The following is a 19,585-nucleotide window of genomic DNA, read 5'->3' on the forward strand; positions in this document are numbered from 1 at the left end:
TGTTAATTCCATGGCTGCATTCACCATCTGCAGTGATTTTGGAGCCCAAGAAAATAGTCTCTCACTGTTTCCAAGAAAATAAAGTCTCTCACTGTTTGCATTACATATGCATCATATATATGGTTTGCAGATATTTTCTCCCATTTTATAGGTTGTTTTTTCACTTTCTTGATAATATCCTTTCTTGCACAAAAGCTTTTCATTTTGAGGAAGTCCAGTTTATCTTGTGTTGTTGTTTATAATTCCTTCATTTTTGAAGAATAGTTTTGTTGAATATAAAGTTCTTGATTGACTCAGCACTTTGAATATTTCATCCCATTGCCTCCTGGTTTTTATGGTTTCTGATGAGAAATCAGCTGTTATCCTTACCAATGATCCTTTGTGTGGGATGAGTTGTTTCTTTTTTGCTGCTTTTAGGATTTTTCTTTGTCTTAGGTGGTTTGATAATGATGCGCTTGGGTTCTGTCTCTTTAACTTTATCCTTCTTGGTATTTGTTAAACAGCTTTGATGTGTATGCTCATGTCTTTCATCAGATTTGGGAAGTTTTTGGCTGTTATGTCTTCAAATGTATTTCCTGTCCCTTTCTCTTTTTTTTCTCTTCTTCTGGAACCCCCATTATGCATAGATTGGTACACTTGCAGTTTTCTTACAAGTATTTTAGACTCTTCATTTTCTTTATTCTTTTCTCTTTTGTTCACCAGACTGGATAATCTCAATTATGTATCTTTTAAGTTTCCTGATTGTTTCTTCTTCTCACTCACATCTGTTGTTTACCTCTAATGAATTTTTCATTTCAGTTATACTTTTCAACTCCAGATTTTCTGTTCAGTTTTTGGAAAAATAATATCTGTCTTTTTATTGATATTCTGTATTTGATAAGATATCATTTTCATTGTCTGGGCTTCTTTAGGGACAAATTGTAACCTTTCTTTTACATGTATGGGCCATACTTCATTGTTTCTTTGCAGGCATTATAAGTTTTTGTTGATAATTGGACATTTTGAAATTATATTGCGGCAACTCAGGACAGCACACTCCCTTCCCCACCCCCACCCCCAGCATTTATTGTTGCTATTTGTTGTAGTAATTATTGTTGACTCTTTTGAACTAATTTTGTAAAGTCTGCAATTTTTGTATGTGACCACTAAAGTTTCTGCTCCATTAGCTTAGTGGTCAGCTAGTGATTGGACAGAGGTTTCCTTATATGCAGAAAAAGAAACAACAACAATCACAGAAGAACTTCCAGACTTCACAGGTTGTCTCTGTGTGTGTTAGGGCATGGTTTTAGCACTCCACCAAGTAGCTTACACTCTGTCTTTGCTTTCGTTTCTTGCTTTCATGGAGCCTGAAGGTCAACCAAAAGTGAGGTCTTAGGGCCCTCTTGGTTCTTTCTTGAGCATGTGCACAGCCCTGGGGAAGTGCATGGCTTTCCAGATTGCCAAGAATATATGGGAGGATTTTATTTGTTTGTTTGTTTCATTTATTGTGGGAGGTTATTTTTTTTCTCTATAACAAACTTTTGATTTTGTATTAGGATATAGCCCATTAACAATGTTGTGTTTGTTTCAGGAGAACAGTGAAGGGACTCAGCCGTACATATACATGTATCCATTCTCCCCAAAACCCCTTTCTCATCCAGGCTGCCAAATAAAGTTGAGCAGAGTTCCATGTGCTATACAATAGGTCTTTGTTGGTTATCCATTTTGAATATTGCAGTGTGTACATAATCTTCCCAAAGGCCCTAACTATCCCTTCCCTCCAGCAACTATGTTTGTTTTCTAAGTCTATGAGTCTCTTTCTGTTTTGTAAGTAAGTTTATTTGTATCATTCCTTTTTAGATTCCACATATAAGGGATGTTATACGATGTTTCTCCTTCTCTGTCTGACTTGTTTCACTCAGTATGACACTGTCTAGGTCCATCCATATTGCTGCATATGCCTTATTTCATTATGTTTTAATGGCTGAGTAATATTCCATTGTATATATATACCATGTTTTAGTCCATTCTCTGTTGATGGACATTTAGGTTGCTTCCTTGTCTTGACTGTTGTGAATGGTGCTGCAGTGAACATTGGGGTGCATGTATCCTTTCAGATCATGTTTTCCTCTGGGTATATGCCCAGGAGTAGGATTGCAGGGTCATATGGTAGCTCTGTTTTTAGTTTTGTAAGGAATCTCCATACTGTTCTCCATAGTGGCTGTACCAATTTACATTCCCACCAACAGTGTTGGAGGCTTCCCTTCTCTCTACACCCTCTCCAGTGTTTGTTGTTTGTGGATTTTTTGATGATAACCATTCTGACCTGTGTGAGGTGGTAGCTCATTGTAGTTTTGATTTGCATTACTCTAATAATTGTCAGAGAATCTTCCTTGGTGGCTCAGATGGTAAAAGCATCTGCCTATAATACAGGAGACCTGGGTTCAGTCCCTGGGTCGGGAAGATCTCCTGGAGAAGGAAATGGCAACCCACTCCAGTACCCTTGCCTGGAAAATCCAATGGACGGAGACGCCTGGTAGGCTGCAGTCCATGGGGTCACAAAGAGTCAGACACAACTGAGCGACTTAACTCACTCACTCACTCAGTAATTAGCGATGTGCACATCTTTTCATGTGCTTGTTGGCCATCTGTATGTCCTCTTTGGAGAAACATCTCTTTGGGTCGTCTGTCCATTTTTCGAGTGGGTTATTTGTTTTGATGCTGTTAAGTGTCATCAGCTGTTTGTAAATTTTGGAGACTAATCCCTTATTGGTCATATCATTTGTAAATGTTTTCTCCCAATCTGTGGGTTGTCTTTTCATTTTGCTTATTGTTTCCTTTGCTATACAAAAGCTTTTGAGTTTAAATAGGTCCCATTGTTTATTTTTGTTTTTATTTCCATTATTCTGGGAGATGGATTGAAAGAGCTCTTGCTGTGATTTATGTAAGAGAGTGTTCTGCCTGTGATTTCCTCTAGAAGTTTTGTCATCCTTTTAAAGTCCTTACTGCCCATATTATGTCATTCCTCAGCCTTTTCATGGAGAAGGAAATGGCAGCCCACTCCAGTATTCTTGCCTGGAGAATCCCGGGGATGCGGGAGCCTGATGGGCTGCCGTCTATGGGGTCACACAGAGTCGGACACAACTGAAGCAACTTAGCAGCAGCAGCAGCAGCAGCAGCCTTTTCAACCAAGCTTTTTAGTTAGTCTGTTGTTTGCCCTAACTGTTATTCATTGTCCCAAGCAGACGAAACTAATACACCTACCTGTAAAATGTTTTGAGTATCCACCTTAGCAACAAGAGTGTTCCAAGTTATGTGTGATAAAGTCAAGTCCTTTGAGTCAGTCCCTTCAGTGATCCACCAGACAGATCAGAACTAACAACCATGATTCTTTGCGAATGAGGTGCTGTCTGCTCCCTCCATTAGTGGCACATGGGCCAGAAATTCAGGGTTTTATATTATCTTCAAGGCAGTGTTGATCAAGGGGTGGGTAGGGGGCAGTAGGGGGATGGGGATAGGGACCAGAGTATGTTAGAAGATCCCTAAGTTCTGTGTTTTTACTGAGATTCAGCTTTTTTTGTCTCATTAAACATTCCCCTGGTTGTTGCAACTTTTAGTTTCCAGAGTCTGAGAAGATAGATTCTAACAGCTTTTAAGAAGTTTTTTCCTTGCTTTTATGTTGGGATGGACTTTTAGTGTTCCTTATTCTGCTTTTTTTTTTTGCTTACATCACCCTGTGTTTATATGATCCCATAGATTCTGACTCTGGATCAGGCTCGGATTCTGATCAAGAGAATGTTGCTTCTGGCAGTAATGCCTCTGGGAGTGAAAGTGATCAAGATGAAAGAGATGACGCAGGAAAACCAAGTAATAAGGAACTGTTTGGAGATGACAGTGAGGATGAGGGAGCCTCTCATCATAGTGGGAGTGATAATCACTCTGAAGGATCAGACAATAGATCAGAAGCTTCTGAGCATTCTGACCATGAAGACAATGATCCGTCAGATGTAGATCAGCACAGTGGATCAGAAACCCGAAATGACAATGATGATGAGGATGAGGGTCATAGATCAGATGGAGGGAGTCATCACTCGGAAGCAGAAGGTTCTGAAAAAGCACACTCGGATGATGAAAAATGGGGCAGGGAAGATAAAAGCGATCAGTCAGATGATGAAAAGATACAAAATTCTGATGATGAGGAGAGGGCACAAGGGTCTGATGAAGATAAACTGCAGAATTCTGATGATGATGAAAAAATGCAGAACACAGATGATGAGGAGAGGCCCCAGCTTTCAGAGGATGAGCGACAACAGCTGTCTGAGGAGGAGAAGGCTAATTCTGATGATGAACGGCCAGTGGCTTCTGATAATGATGATGAGAAACAGAACTCAGATGATGAAGAGCGGCCACAGATATCTGATGAAGAGAAAATGCAAAATTCTGATGATGAAAGGCCACAGCCCTCGGATGAAGAACACAGGCATTCAGATGATGAAGAGGAACAGGACCATAAATCAGGTAATACACTTATGAGAACCGAAGTGGTTTAGTAGAAGCATTGAGGTACAGCAGGGGCTCATTGATTCTTCTTACAGTCCCACCTTTAGTACTCTGGTTTTTCTCTTCTGTTCCTTAATTTCAACCTTTTCTAACTCTATATATTTTACTTGTAAACATTTTCCTAATCCGTGTATTGTTTCTGTCTATTCCCCTTGCATTTCATTGATGATAGATCAGGAAGAAAAAAATTTAAAGAGGAAAGTCTTAGAGCAAGGCGTATAGTGCTAAAGTAGCTAGATACCGAATAGAGTTAGTTCCATTTTTGTGGGTAACTGAAGAGCATGCCCCAGATGAGAATAGATGTGCCTGGGGGTGGGGGGAACCCCAGTGCCATTGAAATGACCGGTTTCCAGTTCAGTTTATTAGAGATCCGAAATTTCATCCTCCAGAGGTAATCAGGCTCCAAGGAGTTTACTCAGACTAACCACAGGAAGTTATAAAAATTGAATTGCAAGATTGTTTCAAGAGCATCAGTTATTTTTCTCTTATCATTGTATCCTTTGAGGGGAAATCTTCATTGGATACCAAATTGTAAGTCAGGAGGTTGCCTGAGGAGCATAATATCCAGAATGACAACATAGGCTGGATGATCTCAGTGAGTTATGATAGCCTGACACATGCATCCTCATCCTGGGGAGATGTGCTTGCATCAGAACATTCATTCCCTGAAGACAGCAGGAAACATAGAGTGGAACTTTGGCTTTTGGATCCCTTTTCATAATAGCTACTTACACTGTTTTCTTGAAGTTAACACGTTCTTCATATAGAATATTAAAACAGTTAACCATCTGATTTCTTTGTGTTATACAAAAGTCACTTTGATTAAGTTGGAAGTCTTCCTGTAGTAATATCTGGGTTGCTTCATTTTTATAAGTAATTGATTATAATTATATATTGGTTCTGTCTTCTTAGAGAGCTGCAGTATGGGGAGTGGGAGGTCTTTTCCCCTGGAATATATACCTCAGGATAGCTATCAAGACTGCATTTTAACATTATTTAGGAGAGGAGGTCAAAAAGTTTCCAGAGATGGATATAGATCTATATAGACTATAAAACTGCAGTAAGTATTCAATAACTAATTCTGGGTAGAGTTATTTGTACTGGGAACACCCAGAATCATTAAGGCTTATGCACTACTTCCCAAATACTAGCAGACTAACATAAAACTAAGAGTGGGAGTCTTGTCGCTGGTCATCCTGCTTAACTAGTTCTACAGCGGTTGGGTTTGAAGTTGAAAATTATGTGAACAGTTGTACCATCCAGAAATGACATATCCGTGTCTTCCATTACAGCATATTTCCTTCTCTTTTGTCTTCTGTATTGAATGGTATATAAATTTAAAGTTTTAGAACTGCTTTTCTCATTCTCCCAAGTTTTCCTGCTCACAAAAACCAATGTTCCTTTTTTAATTTTATTTCAAAATTAACCATAGTAAGTTGATTTTTTTGTGTGTATGTAGAGTTCTCTTAACATTAACGCATGTATAGATTTTTGTAACCATCACCACAGTCATGATACAGAAAGGTTCTCCTAGCCCTAAAAAACTCCCTCATACTGTCCCGTTTGTAGTCATATGCTTCCCCAGCTGGAACCCTTAACAACTCTGCTCTGTTCTGTCACTGTGGTTTTGTCTTTTTGAGAATGTCATCTTATAAATGAAATCAGACAGGAGTGGTGCCTTTTTTCTTTCACTTACTGTAATGCATTTGAGATGCATCCAAATCGTTAATCGTGTCAGTAGTTCATTCTTAGTTATGACTGAGTAAGTTTCCAGTGTATGGGTGGTCCATAGTTTATCTCCAATGTTACTTTTCAAACACAAAAAATCAAAGTGATGGTATGACTATGATTATGCAGAACTTCTGATTCTACTCTTACAGAATCTGCAAGAGGCAGTGATAGTGAGGATGAAGTTTTACGAATGAAACGCAAGAATGCAATTGCATCTGATTCAGAAGCGGAGAGTGACACTGAGGTACCAAAAGGTACTCTACTTACTTCTTTTATATATGTATATTTCCATTCCTCTCTCTGAGTTTATCTATGGTACATTCGCAACCCTGGGTGTTTACCCCCGACTGCAGGACTCACAGAAAAGAGTGTGGTTACGTTTAGTGTACCCAGGGAAGTTGTACAGATATGAGAAACTGCTCACACTTAAGTAGTTGAAGGACCTGCTTCATTTGTAGTCTGAGTGAGTCTGCTGTTAGGGGCCCGAGGCTCTGTTGAGGAGGAAGTGGCATTGCCTGTTCTTCAGGTTGAATAGTGACAGTTCCAGGACAGCTTGTTAGCTTGTTCTTAGGTTCTTAATAGGTTAATATTAGATGAAGAAGCTGATTCTTCAAGCTATTTTAGATGCTGCTAAGTCACTTCAGTCGTGTCCGACTCTGTGTGACCCCATAGACGGCAGCCCACCAGGCTTCCCCGTCCCTGGGATTCTCCAGGCAAGAACACTGGAGTGGGTTGCCATTTCCTTCTCCAATGCATGAAAGTGAAAAGTGAAAGTGAAGTCGCTCAGTCGTGTCCGACTCTAGCAACCCCATGGACTGCAGCCTACCAGGCTCCTCCATCCATGGGATTTTCCAGGCAAGAGTACTGGAGTGGGGTGCCATTGCCTTCTCTGATTTTAGATGAAGAGTTCATAAAAACCCAGTGTTAGATAAGGTAGGTTTTTTGTAAGGATATAAGATCTACCTGGACTTCCCTGGTAGCTCAGCTGGTAAAGAATCTGCCTGCAATGTGGGAGACTGGGTTTGATCCCTGGGTTGGGAAGATCCCCTGGAGAAGGGAATGGCTACCCACTCCAGTAGAATAGCCTGGAGAATCCCCATGGACAGAAGAGCCTGGTGGCTACAGTCCATTGGGTCACAAAGAGTCAGGCACGACTGAGTGACTTTGAGGGGGTTCCCTGAAGCTCAGACGGTAAAGAATCTGCCTGTGATGCAGGAGACCAGGGTTCAATCCCTGGATTGGGAAGTTCCTCTGGAGAAGGGAATGGCGGTCCACTCCAGTATTCTTGCCTGGAGAATTCCATGGATAGAGAAGCCTGGAGGGCTACAGTCTGTGGGGTCTCTAAGAGTCAGATACGACTAAGCAACTAACACACACACACACGAGATCTACCTGTTTATGTATGACTACATTTCAAATGGCAAATTACTATACAATAAAGATGTTAGTATAAAAGTTACAATAACATAATTTTGATAATTTGCACAGCCATTATTGTGCTGAATGGTAGTTAGGCATTAATGTTAAATAGCTTATATAAATTATCACAAGTAACAGTATAACTAAAGCAAACATTTAGCAGGTCAACTAGAGAGAAAAGGAGACAGCTGGACAGAACAACAAGCTCTGGGATTTACTTAAAGATCTTTGGGTCTATAACTCCTAGTTATGTACATGGACTTTGGAATCAGATAACCCAAGTTAGAATCTTTGTGATTCTACTTTCCAACTGTATGATTTTGGTCAAATTAATTACTTACTAAATTTCAGTTTCTGATCTGTAAGAGAGAGAGGATGCTATCACCTTATAGTGTTGTTGTGAGAATCAGATATATTAATTACTTTATTTTGTTCACATTTACTGAGAATCTGCTTTGTACTAGTACTATTCTGTGCACTCGGAATGTAGCAGTAATCAAAGACGTCTCCCTGTAGAACCCACATTCTGCTGGGGTCAGGGTAGGGTAGAGAGACTGATGATAACACGGTAAGTAAATGAAATATATAGCATGTTAGATGATGATAAAACCTAAGAAGAAAGTAATCAGGTGGGCACAGGAGCATAGTCTGGAACCAAACCTGAGATATCTCCAAGGTAGTCCTGTATTCCATGGTCTGGATGTATCAGTTTATCCATTTACGAACTGAAAGACATCTTGGTTGCTTCTAAATTTCGGCAATTATGAGTAAAGCTGTAGACATTTGTGTGCAGGTTTTTGTGTTGATATAAGTGTGTAGGTCCTTTGGGTAAACACCAAGGAGCACAATTTCTGGGGCATCTGGTAAGAATATGTTTAGTTTGGTAAGAAACTGCAGACTGTCTTCCAAAGCGGGTGTGCCGTTTTGCATTCCTACGTGAATCAGTGAATGAGAGTTCCTGTTATTGCACGTTTTTGCCGGCATTTGATGTTGTCAGGGTTCTGAATTTTGACCATTTTAATAGGTTTCCTTCTCTTTTTCAGTGGTCTGTCCTTTGCCTTGTCTTAGTGACTCACTCTCATGATTTTACCCTAGACCATGTCATTACCAAAATGGCAACTCTTCTATAATCTCAGTTTCAAGCAGTCTACCTATTGACCACCCTCCTATCTTCCTGTCATCTCCTTTACTACCCCACTTTGGTTTATTACAGATTATAGTTGATGTTATTGTTTTGCCTGTACTTGGGTGAAGTTCTTCCTGAGAGGAAGGGAGCCTGGGTAGACATGACCTGTAATTGTAAAACCTGAGGGATGACGTGGAAAATAGGCCTGTATGGTGTGCTTAAGCCCCAAATTTGAGTATCTGGACTGTAGGAGGATATTTGGGCTCCTGAGGAATAAAGGAAAGTGGAAAAACAGTAAGTAAAGGAGGAAAGAAGTGCCTCCTGTGCACTTTGCCCTTCACTGGATTTGCCCTCTTCCTCTGCACAGACACTCTAGTTAGATCCCTGAGTGCCAGGCTCAGAGTTGTGTTTGGGTGGTTTCCAGGTGCCGGGTCTAGGAACTTTAGGAATATGTTGAAGTGATAGCTTTGAAAAATCATTGTTACAGGTATTAAACACTGTGCCTTTTTCCTCTTGCATTGAAGATAATAGTGGAACCATGGATCTCTTTGGAGGTGCCGATGATATATCTTCAGGGAGTGATGGGGAAGATAAACCACCCACTCCAGGACAGCCTGTTGTAAGTAAAATTACCAGTGAGAACTGTAAGAGAGAACTAAGTGTCTCTTTTATGCTAGGAAGAGGAAGTCGGTAACTGAATTGCAGTATGGAAATACAGTGAACGTGTGACTTCCTCATTTATGTAGAGAAGTCTTGGTTATAAGGAGGATTAGAAAAAACTGTCTTGAAACGTCCTTCTGTGGAATACTACTCAGCAATAAAAAGGATTTATATATGCAGCAACTTGGATAAAGTTTACTGATATATGAAATTTACTGATATATGCAGCAACTTGGATGAAGTTCCAGGGAATTACGCTGAGTGAGAAACAGCCAGTCCCAAAAGGTTAAGACTGTATAAATCCACTCCTATAACAGTCTTGAAATGACAGAATTATAGAAATGGAGACAAGATTAATGGAAATTACAGCAGTGGAATGAGGGCAAGAGGGAAGTGGATATTGGCTATAAAAGGGCAGCGTGAATCCTTGTGGTAATGGGAATGTCCTTTATCCGCCTGGGTCAGTTCAGTCTCCTGGTTGTGATATTGTACTGTAGTTTTTGCAAGATGTTGTCACTGCGGGAAAGAAGATAGAAAGAAAGAACTGCCCGGTGTGAGGTGGGCCCACACCTTAAGAGACTAGACTGCATGGACCTGTGAATTGAATAACATTTATTTGAACATTTTTCTTGTTCATGTCAGCAAGTGTGTTTTGTTGATAATTTTCTCTAATTTTAATTGATAAAGTGACTTCATATTCAAGTGTCTGTTAATTTCACATTTCTGTTGGTGAGTATGTGGAAGATAGATTTATCATAAAAGAGATGTTTTCTTGCTTTGATGCCTCTAAACTGATCTTGTTTTTCTGTGGGGGTTTTGGGGGGTTGGTTGGTAGGGATGGATAATAGCCCTGAAGTCTTGTCTCATTATGCTTCTTATCTGCCTAAACGATTAAAGTGTGGAAATGGAGCTGGACCATCTCTAAAGTCCCATCAAGCTCTAAAATTCTGTGACTCTTTTACTAGGATGAAAATGGATTGCCTCAAGATCAACAGGAGGAGGAGCCAATTCCTGAGACCAGAATAGAAGTAGAAATACCCAAAGTAAACACTGATTTAGGAAATGACTTATATTTTGTTAAGCTGCCCAACTTTCTCAGCGTAGAACCCAGGTAAGGGGATCAGTTGATAGTTTTTTCATGTTGGATAGGAATATGTAGAATGTTGATATTTTTCTTACTTTGTATGAATTGACTAGTCACAAAATGGAAAACTGGTTATATATCTCTGAAAAAATAAAAATCAAATATATCCTTTTATAGAAAAAAGTATGGACTATTGGTAAAGGAGATTTATAATGCTTGTAGTTGTTTTTAGCAGTCTGTTACTTTCTTATGAATTAACAGGTATCACTAGTCTTGGGTGTTTCTGACTAATGAAGCCCTGAAAAAACTGAAATTGAGAGTAGTGAAGTTTGCTAGAAAAACTGCAGATGTCCTCTATAGCAGCCATTGTGGATCTAGAAAAACTAAGGGTTTGGACTGTTAAACAGCACTGATGGATATTATTCACTAAGTTACACGCAAGCTCTTCGTGCTATTTAAAAACTTTTTCCTAAGCAAAATGTGGAAAGCTAGGATATACGTGGCCTACTTGTTCAGAGACTTACATAAGAATTAAGAGTACTTGAATATTTCGCCTTGCTTGCTCTTTATTACAAGCAATATGTATTAATACCAAATTTCAAGAAGGTGTAGTAATTTGAATACATCCTTATAGTTGAACATGAAGATATTTGACTATTATGAGTTTTAGTTATTAGGATTTTTTAAAGTTGCTTTATATAGCAGGAATATTTCTTACAAAATATGACTAATAGTTTATTTTAAAAACAATTTGTAGACCATTTGATCCTCAGTATTATGAAGATGAATTTGAAGATGAAGAAATGCTGGATGAAGAAGGTCGAACCAGGTTAAAATTAAAGGTACCATTCTGTGCTTTACCCTTTTCTTTTCTTCTTTTATAAAGTAAAACCTGGGGATACTAACTTGAGACTTAAGTTTTTGAAAATGATCTCTGTTTCCTGTGTGGTCAACAAGTTAATCGTCTACCTTTTCAGAATAGTTTTTAGAAAGAAAATAGCATAGCTTTTTCTCTGTAAAGATGTCACTTTTTTTTATCCCTTTTTTTTGTTTGTTTGCTCTATTACATCTTTTGGTGCTTTAAAAAAATTATTAGCTACTTTCTTCATAATAAGTTGTACTGTGGTTTGTGTTTAGAACAGCTCCCTCCATATTTGTTGTGGGTTAAGTTCTAGCAACTTCCTGCAAGGGGAAATTATCTTCAGGTTCTTTGATCTATGGATGAACAAATCATATACAAAAGAAGAATTTATTACTGGTACTTAACACTTCACCACATGGCTGTCTTTGTATTTTTCCAATTGTTCGTGTTCACTATTAGGAGGGATTTTTATTGTGCTAAATTCCTATTAATGCTTCTTTTTGAGATCTTGTACTGTCTGGTTACTCTGTCCAAGGAGGGACTCTAATCTTCCTTTAATCAAGGAGGATGTAGGTTTAAGTAGATGGTTTAGAGCTGAGTTGTAGCACAGTAACAAGAAACAGTTGAACTCATGATACCGAAACTGGTGCTATGCATTTTAAATTCTTAAATCTGAAGATTTCCTGTAAATACTTTTTTTTTTTTTTTCCAGTAGATATTGTACATGGTATTAAAATATTAAGAAGTGAGAGTCCAGCCTTCTTAGAATTCAGGGGCTGAACTTTTAGAATAGTTCCATCTTTTCAAGTTTAATGGATCCATAAGTACCTAAAGAACCTTGATATAAACTGGTTTCTCTAAAATGCATGAGCTTCCAAAGGTTTTCAGTGAAATTTCATTACTCCTCCCACTTAATGGAAATGTAAATCAGATGAGGAAATGGAGATAAACAGGCACCATTAACTTGGTCAAGGTCACACCATTAAATATATAGGCTCTTTTTTTTGCTCTTTTTACTTCCCCTCCTCTGTCTCCATGTTAGGTTATCTCTTAATGTTTCCCTTGGAGCATGTCTATATCTATTGATTTAAGGGTAGCGCTGTTAATTTTTCATGACTGATTTAGTACCTCTGGAGTTACTCTGTTGCTTTTATTTCTCATCATTTATATAAATTAATGTGATAGTTCTTATTTACTTACTTTTTACTGATTTTTACATTTTCCCCTTGTCTTTTATCATGGTACATCAACAAGTGTCCATGTATCTATGTTTTAAGGTCACATAATACCAGACTCTAACATCAGCATTAATGTCTAGAAATAAATGTTTTACTCTGAAATCTTAGTGTGTAGACTACAAAATGTCAGTGTATAGCAGACTATTGGTTTTTAAACCCTTGATGGGTGATGGAAAATAACCTTGGATCCTTGGTTTTTTTGAATGATGCTCTTGAGACAAGGCCTACCATTCTTAAAGAGTCAGTTGGTGGTATGATTAATTCTTTAATGAACAAAGAGCCAGGTACAGTGTACGTACCTCTCTGCGTTCTGTGTCTTTAGAAGTGCTTTAATGTGCCTTTCATCCCAATAGGGTAAGACCTAGCAGAGTATTCTATCATAGCATCATTATTATTTGAATCACCTTATGTAATAGGAAGCGTTTTTCAAAGTGGCTTCACAGTTAATAATGGCCCCTGTGTTTTCATATTTGTATGTGGCTAACCTGTTTTATGCTTCCCTTGTGGCTCATGTGGTAAATAGCCTGCCTGCAATGTGGGAGACCTCTGTTTGATCCCTGGGTTGGAAAGATCCCCTGGAGAAGGGAATGGCTACCCGCTCCAGTATTCTGGCCTGGAGAATTCCATGGACTGTGTAGACCATGGGGTCGCAAAGAGTCAGACACGACTGAGCCATTTTCATTCACTCACTCAGCCTATTTTATAGGGCTTCTCTGGTGGCTCAGTGGTGAAGAGCTACCTGCTAGTGCAGGAGACATGTGTTCTCTCCCTGGTTTGGGAAGATTCCCCTGGAGAAGGAAATGGCAGCTCACTCCAGTATTCTTGCCTAGAGAACCCCATAAACAGAGGAGCTTGGTGTGCTACAATCCATGGGGTTGCAAAGAGTCAGAATCAACTTAGCGACTAAACAACAACAACAACAAACCTATTTTATTTGAGAGGGAAGGCAGGAATAATGACAGATCATTTTGTTTACCTTCTTTTATTAAGAAAAATTTCAAACATAAACAGAAATAGCAAGAACAGTGAAGTAAACTCTCACGTACCCATCATTCACTTCAGTGGTTGTCAGGTTGGACATCTTATTTCATCTGTAGTCCTTACCCTATCTTACCCAGACTGTTTGGAAACAAATCTCAGATACGACATCATATTTAATATTGAAAGTGAAAGTTGCTTAGTCGTGTCTGACTCTTTGTGACCCCATGAACTACATAGTCCATGGAATTCTCTAGGCCAGGGTGGGTAGCTTTCCCCTTCTCCAAGGGATCTTCCCAACCCAGGGATCGAACCCAGGTCTCCTGCATTGCAGGTGGATTCTTTACCAGCTGAGCCACAAAGGAAGCCCAAGAATACTGGAGTGGGTAGCCTATCCCTTCTCCAGTGGATCTTGCCAACCCAGGAATTGAACTGGGACCTCCTGCATTGCAGGCGGATTCTTTACCGAGATACTGCATTCTTAATCAGGCAGCTTCATAGTTGTTTGTTTATTTAGTGAGGAATAAAGAAGGACAGGGGGAAACTGGAAAGAAATCATTAGGATACAGTTGTAAAGGCAGTTAGTTAACAGAGGAGATCCAGAAAATCTAGCTGGGAGTGGGAATGGCTGCTGTTAGGTAGATGGTAGGGGCAGAGGCAGGGGGATGCTTGGGCTTCAGTCTCTTGGTTTTCAAAATGCTGGCTTTGCTTTGATGCCATCTTAGCTCACATTCTCTTTCTCTTTGTGAGTGTATCCTTTTTCAGTTCTTTACTATCCGTTTTAGTGCATTTCCAGGATGTGGCATGGATAAACTACATGCATTTAGTGTGCTGTATTTTCCTGGAAGTCCCATTGAATTTTTAATTTCAGTAACAGTGGTTTTCATTTTAGGAAGCCTTTGAATATTTTGCAAATCTGCCTGGTATTCCCCCTCCCCATAAAGTTAGACTCTAAACCTGCTCAAACTTGGGGTTTTTATTTTCATAAGGTGCTGTTTTTTCCTTACCTATATGTGGGGGTTTCCTTATCTTTCTAAGCCAGTAGGCAGTTTTTTAGTCCCACATTTATTGGGTTTTTAGTTCTGCTTTATATAGGAGTCTCAATCCTAAATTGCTATATCATATGGCTTCAAACCTTATGTCTTGTCCTGCTAGCTCTTTCTGTGTCTTATAACTTCTGGAGGTTACTACAGATTTAGCACCTGCTCGGAGAAGGCAGTGGCACCCCACTCGAGTACTCTTGCCTGGAAAATTCCATTGATGGAGGAGCCTGGTGGGCTGCAGTCTATGGGATCACTGAGACTCAGACACGACTGAGTGACTTCACTTTCACTTTTCACTTTCGAGCATTGGAGAAGGAAATGGCAACCCACTCCAGTGTTCTTGCCTGGAGAATCCCAGGGACGGGGGAGCCTGGTGGGCTGCCGTCTGTGGGGTCGCACAGAGTCGGACATGACTGAAGTGACTTAGCAGCAGCAGCAGATGCTCTGGCACTGAGCTCTCTCTGTAGTTCAAGCACTGGGAGTAGAAATTCACATGGGCATATTTTCTTTCCTGTTGTTTTTTTTTTATCTAATGTCTCTAGGTGATTAAAACAAGTTTTCAATGTCCTCTTTTCTGTCACTGTCTGTCCATGCTTATTCTGTGATTATGTATCTCTTGTGGAGAGAAGATGCAAAAATGACAGTATTCTAAGGCACTTGTGTTTTTAAAACAGGTAGAAAATACCATAAGGTGGAGGATACGCCGGGATGAAGAAGGAAATGAAATTAAAGAAAGCAATGCTCGAATAGTCAAGTGGTCTGATGGGAGGTGAGCACAGATGCCTGAAGAGTGTGGAAACATACAGAATGTGGCTGGGAGGGATGATGTTTTGCAGTAAGACCTTATTTGGGGTATACCTCTTATTAAAGGATTTCTGTTATTTAGTCTCTGGCATTGTATAGAAAACCTCAGAAATAAGTAAGCAGTTGAGGGTCGTACAGGCTGGTGGGAGACTTGTTAAAAGTAGGCTGGAAATGTGATCATCCTCTGGCTATAGCACCGTAGTCAGGAAAATTAGACCAGCTCCCCTGCCCATTGCGTACTACTCCCTAGAAGCTGACACTTTAGTAAAGCTGCCCTTCGTTGGGAAGGTGGTAGGGGTTGAGTGAATGTCACAGCATGTTTTGCTTCCTAAACATAAACACGCAGTGTTCTTTACTTCTGTGTAAGTGTTTTTTCACATCATGCCTTTTTATTCTTCCCTTGCTTCTGAATTCTGTGTTAGGAGAGAAAACAGCCACTGAATCACATTCGAAGTGAACTAAAATGAGAGTGAAAGCTTTCTGACTAACGTGTGAAGTGTTCCTTCTTTTCAGCATGTCCCTGCACTTAGGCAATGAGGTGTTTGATGTTTACAAGGCTCCACTGCAAGGCGATCACAACCACCTTTTTATAAGACAAGGTACCGGTCTACAGGGACAAGCCGTCTTTAAAACCAAACTCACATTCAGGTAATTACTCTCATCAACGTACTATTTGTTAAACAGTAAAAGCAGTGAAATACAGGTGTTGTTCAAAGTGCCTGACTCCTGATTGGCGTAACCTCACAGTATAGTTCCCCAAAGACCAAGATCTGGTTCTCAGCTCTGAAGGTTCAAAGGCTCTTTTGTCAAGTGCTCTGAAAGTTGCTGCTTCACAGGGAGCCAGGTCGTGCTAACCAGAGCTCCAGGAGACTGGTATGTAAACCAGAACGTCAGTGTATTAATTCTAGAGATTACTATAGCTGCCAGGAGGCCTAAGAGTACTAACTGGGCAGTATACCTTCCTTTTTAGTAAAATATACCTGTGAGACTGCTAGAGGTTCTTAGTGGGCGTGCGATCAGAGGAAAGGCCGTGAGTTGGTGGGTATGAAGGCCAAGGTCATCTGTTCTTTAGGCCCTGCATCCATTACCTCTTCAGGCAGTCCTGCACACTTGGTCAGCGGGCAAGCGCATTCCCCTTGTTGAGACAGGACAGGCAGTGTAGTGGAGCATTCATGTTTTTCTTTCCTTGATTCTAAGCGGATCATCCTCCTTGGGTAATGCTTACCTTACCTTTAGAGATGGCACAGTATTCTTGGTTATGAACTACATTTTCAAAATTGTAATGGTCAAGATTATAGGCTTTGGAATCAAATAGACCTGTATCCGAGTCTCACTTCCACATGCATGACTTTGGGCAACTTTTCTCAGTTTTCCTTGCCTCGGTTTCCTAATATATAAAATGTAGTAATGATCTCATAGAGGAGCTGTGACAGTGAAGTCATGTAATATAGAAAACACGAGAGTACAGTGCTTCGCACTCGTTATTCAATGAATGCTTCTTGGTTTTTGGTTTTGTTTTTCTTTTTTTTGTGTTTTCTTTCTTTCTCTTAATTTTTATTTTTTAATGAATGCTGTGTGAGCCCATCAATTTACTGCTTCTAGAGGGTGATCATGCTATGCAAGCCTTTTTTACACAAGCTTTCCATATTTTACTTCACTTGTGGAGGTGAGAATGGTTTAGTAAGCTGCAGAATGAAGAGAGGTTAGAATCCCCATCTAGTATATTGTTTTGTGTCTCTGCCTATTTTTTCATGAGAATGGGAAATGCTCACTGGCCTCATCTGATGTTGGTATGGCTGGCTCACAAATGTATTTGCTAAATAGTGAGGTATTTTTGTTCCTTTCCTGCAGACCTCACTCTACAGACAGTGCCACACATAGAAAGATGACACTGTCACTTGCAGATAGATGTTCAAAGACACAGAAGATTAGAATCTTACCAATGGCTGGTCGTGATCCTGAGTGCCAGCGCACAGAGATGATCAAGGTATGTTGGCTGAGCTTTATCCTAGAATTTTGATATATTAAGAAAAGCATTTCCCAAAATGTTGTTCATCCTCTCTTATTGACCCACCTTTCTTCCTTCCAGCTGTCATGAACAGGGAGCTGGTTTCCATTTCTTAAACATTTGGCAAATAAGGGTGATGTGGTGAGGGTCCTAAAACAGACCCTGGCTTGGTTTCTCTCCCACCAAGTCCTGAGAGCAACCTGTTGACTAAAAGAATCTGAACCTTCACAGATAACTTCAAGGATGATGAAATAAGTCATCCGTGGCTGACTTGGTGTCCATGTCAAAAATCAGTGGAAATGCTCGAGAATTAGTCCAGATAGAATATAAAAAGACCAGAAGTTTCCTCCGTTTTCCACGGAAGGTAGCAGGGCTGAAGGACCTGCAGACTCCAGGACCACGTTGAGAGATGCCCAGGCCCTCCTTCACTTCCCCAACTCCTGTGGAAATGCACAAGGAATCCGCTAGATTGTTTTTAATCTCTGTTCTGTTGACAGTGATTTTTACAGGATTAGATCTGTATGCAGTAATAAAGCAATTAAACAAGGAATCAAGGGAATGCCAGGACATCCCTGATCTCTCATTGCCTGGCCCTGCCCAGTGAACCCCAAGGTGTGGAAGCCAGGCAGATAGACGAGAATGAAGGGTCTATTTTGGGGCTCAGAGCCCCTCTCTGCCAGCACCCCCTCATCCTGCTGTTAGCTGTGGGGAGTGCCCTGGGTTGACGGCCCCAGGCAGGAATATCTGGGCGCCTTGGTAGTTTGGTGGAGCCTGGGCAAGTCAGGTGTGTCTCAGGGTGAAGAGAACCTGCTTCCCTCAGGCATCCGCTGGGCATGGACGCGGCTCCTCAGGCTGGTCGTGCCCTCTGGACTGTTCCTGGCTGCAGAGGGGATGCTGCAGCTCCCAAGGCTGTGCCCATGCCAGTTGTGATGGGGCGGTTGGTGTGAGGGAGCCTTCTGCCTCTCCACCCTGTGGTGTCTTCACGCCTTAGAACTGAACATGATGATGACCGTGTGTGGTAACAGACGTGAAATGCAGAGAACTCACCCTGAGGACACAGGAACTGGTGTTATCCCAGGCAAGGCATTTTCATGTTGTTTAGAGTGAGGTAGTTTCGAGTGGGCATTAGGTGAGGTCATCTTTTTTAAAGTTCACTAATTTGCTTCTTTACAGAAAGAAGAAGAACGTTTGAGGGCTTCTATTCGTAGGGAGTCTCAGCAGCGCCGCATGAGAGAGAAACAGCACCAGCGGGGACTGAGTGCTAGTTACCTAGAACCTGATCGATACGATGAGGAGGAGGAAGGTGAGGAGTCCATCAGCTTGGCTGCCATTAAAAACCGATACAAAGGGGGCATTCGAGGTGAGTTTGAGCAGAAATGAAATTTCGTCATTTCAGGGTCGTGGAATTCACCTTTGCATTAGGTACACTGTGAATGCGAAGTCATTGGGCATTTTATTTTTAAGGAATCAGTGTTAATGAGTGAGACGTTTCAAGGTCTCAGGAGCTAGTCAGCCTAAAAGAGTAGAAGCTGCTTGTACTTGAACTTCTAGACTCGTCTCTTGAGCCTCTGTTCCCTGGTTTGAAAGTCTGCCAACTGTTTATCTTAGAACTTTTCTCAACTTTTAAAATTACTAATTAGAAATCAGGAAGTTCAGTTTTTCAGAGAATACATGTGTTTTCTTTCAAACTTCTCCATTGTATATTCTTTTCTTTCACAAGTACCAGTAATTTTTAATGGTCATTTCAGCACATACTGAGTTCCAGGCAGACACTCAAACATGGATCCTGTTTGGTCCTCATAACAATGTTATGACCCAGTTACTATTATTGTCTTGTTCTTTTTAAAAAATGTTTAATTGAATACTAAAGTAATTGCATTAGTTTCAGGGTTACAGTCTAATGATTCGGTATTTGTGGGTATTGTGAAATGATCCCTATAATAAGTCTAGTTAATAACTTCTGCCATCAAAGTCAGTTGTAGAATTCTTTTTCTTGAGATGGGAACTTTTAATATCGGCTGTCAGCAACTCTAAAATATGCAGTGCATTATTATTAACTTCAGTCACCATGCTGTACATTGTATCTCCAGGAT

At 40.3% G+C, this 19,585-nt stretch overlaps 1 protein-coding gene across 2 annotated transcripts in view; it reads left to right on the forward strand.

Moving 5' to 3' along the window:
* Positions 1 to 19,585, forward strand: part of LEO1 (LEO1 homolog, Paf1/RNA polymerase II complex component) — a 36,147-nt gene that overhangs the window by 5,263 nt on the left and 11,299 nt on the right. For both annotated transcript variants that reach the window (XM_027553999.1, XM_027554000.1), the window contains exons 2-10: positions 3,736 to 4,497; positions 6,420 to 6,524; positions 9,340 to 9,434; positions 10,441 to 10,586; positions 11,317 to 11,401; positions 15,355 to 15,449; positions 15,998 to 16,132; positions 17,336 to 17,471; positions 18,666 to 18,852. In XM_027553999.1, the coding sequence (XP_027409800.1) occupies positions 3,736 to 4,497; positions 6,420 to 6,524; positions 9,340 to 9,434; positions 10,441 to 10,586; positions 11,317 to 11,401; positions 15,355 to 15,449; positions 15,998 to 16,132; positions 17,336 to 17,471; positions 18,666 to 18,852 (1,746 nt within the window). The remainder of the gene's footprint in view (positions 1 to 3,735; positions 4,498 to 6,419; positions 6,525 to 9,339; positions 9,435 to 10,440; positions 10,587 to 11,316; positions 11,402 to 15,354; positions 15,450 to 15,997; positions 16,133 to 17,335; positions 17,472 to 18,665; positions 18,853 to 19,585) is intronic.

Source organism: Bos indicus x Bos taurus, chromosome 10 (assembly GCF_003369695.1).
Source record: "Bos indicus x Bos taurus breed Angus x Brahman F1 hybrid chromosome 10, Bos_hybrid_MaternalHap_v2.0, whole genome shotgun sequence".
Taxonomy (NCBI): domain Eukaryota; kingdom Metazoa; phylum Chordata; class Mammalia; order Artiodactyla; family Bovidae; genus Bos; species Bos indicus x Bos taurus.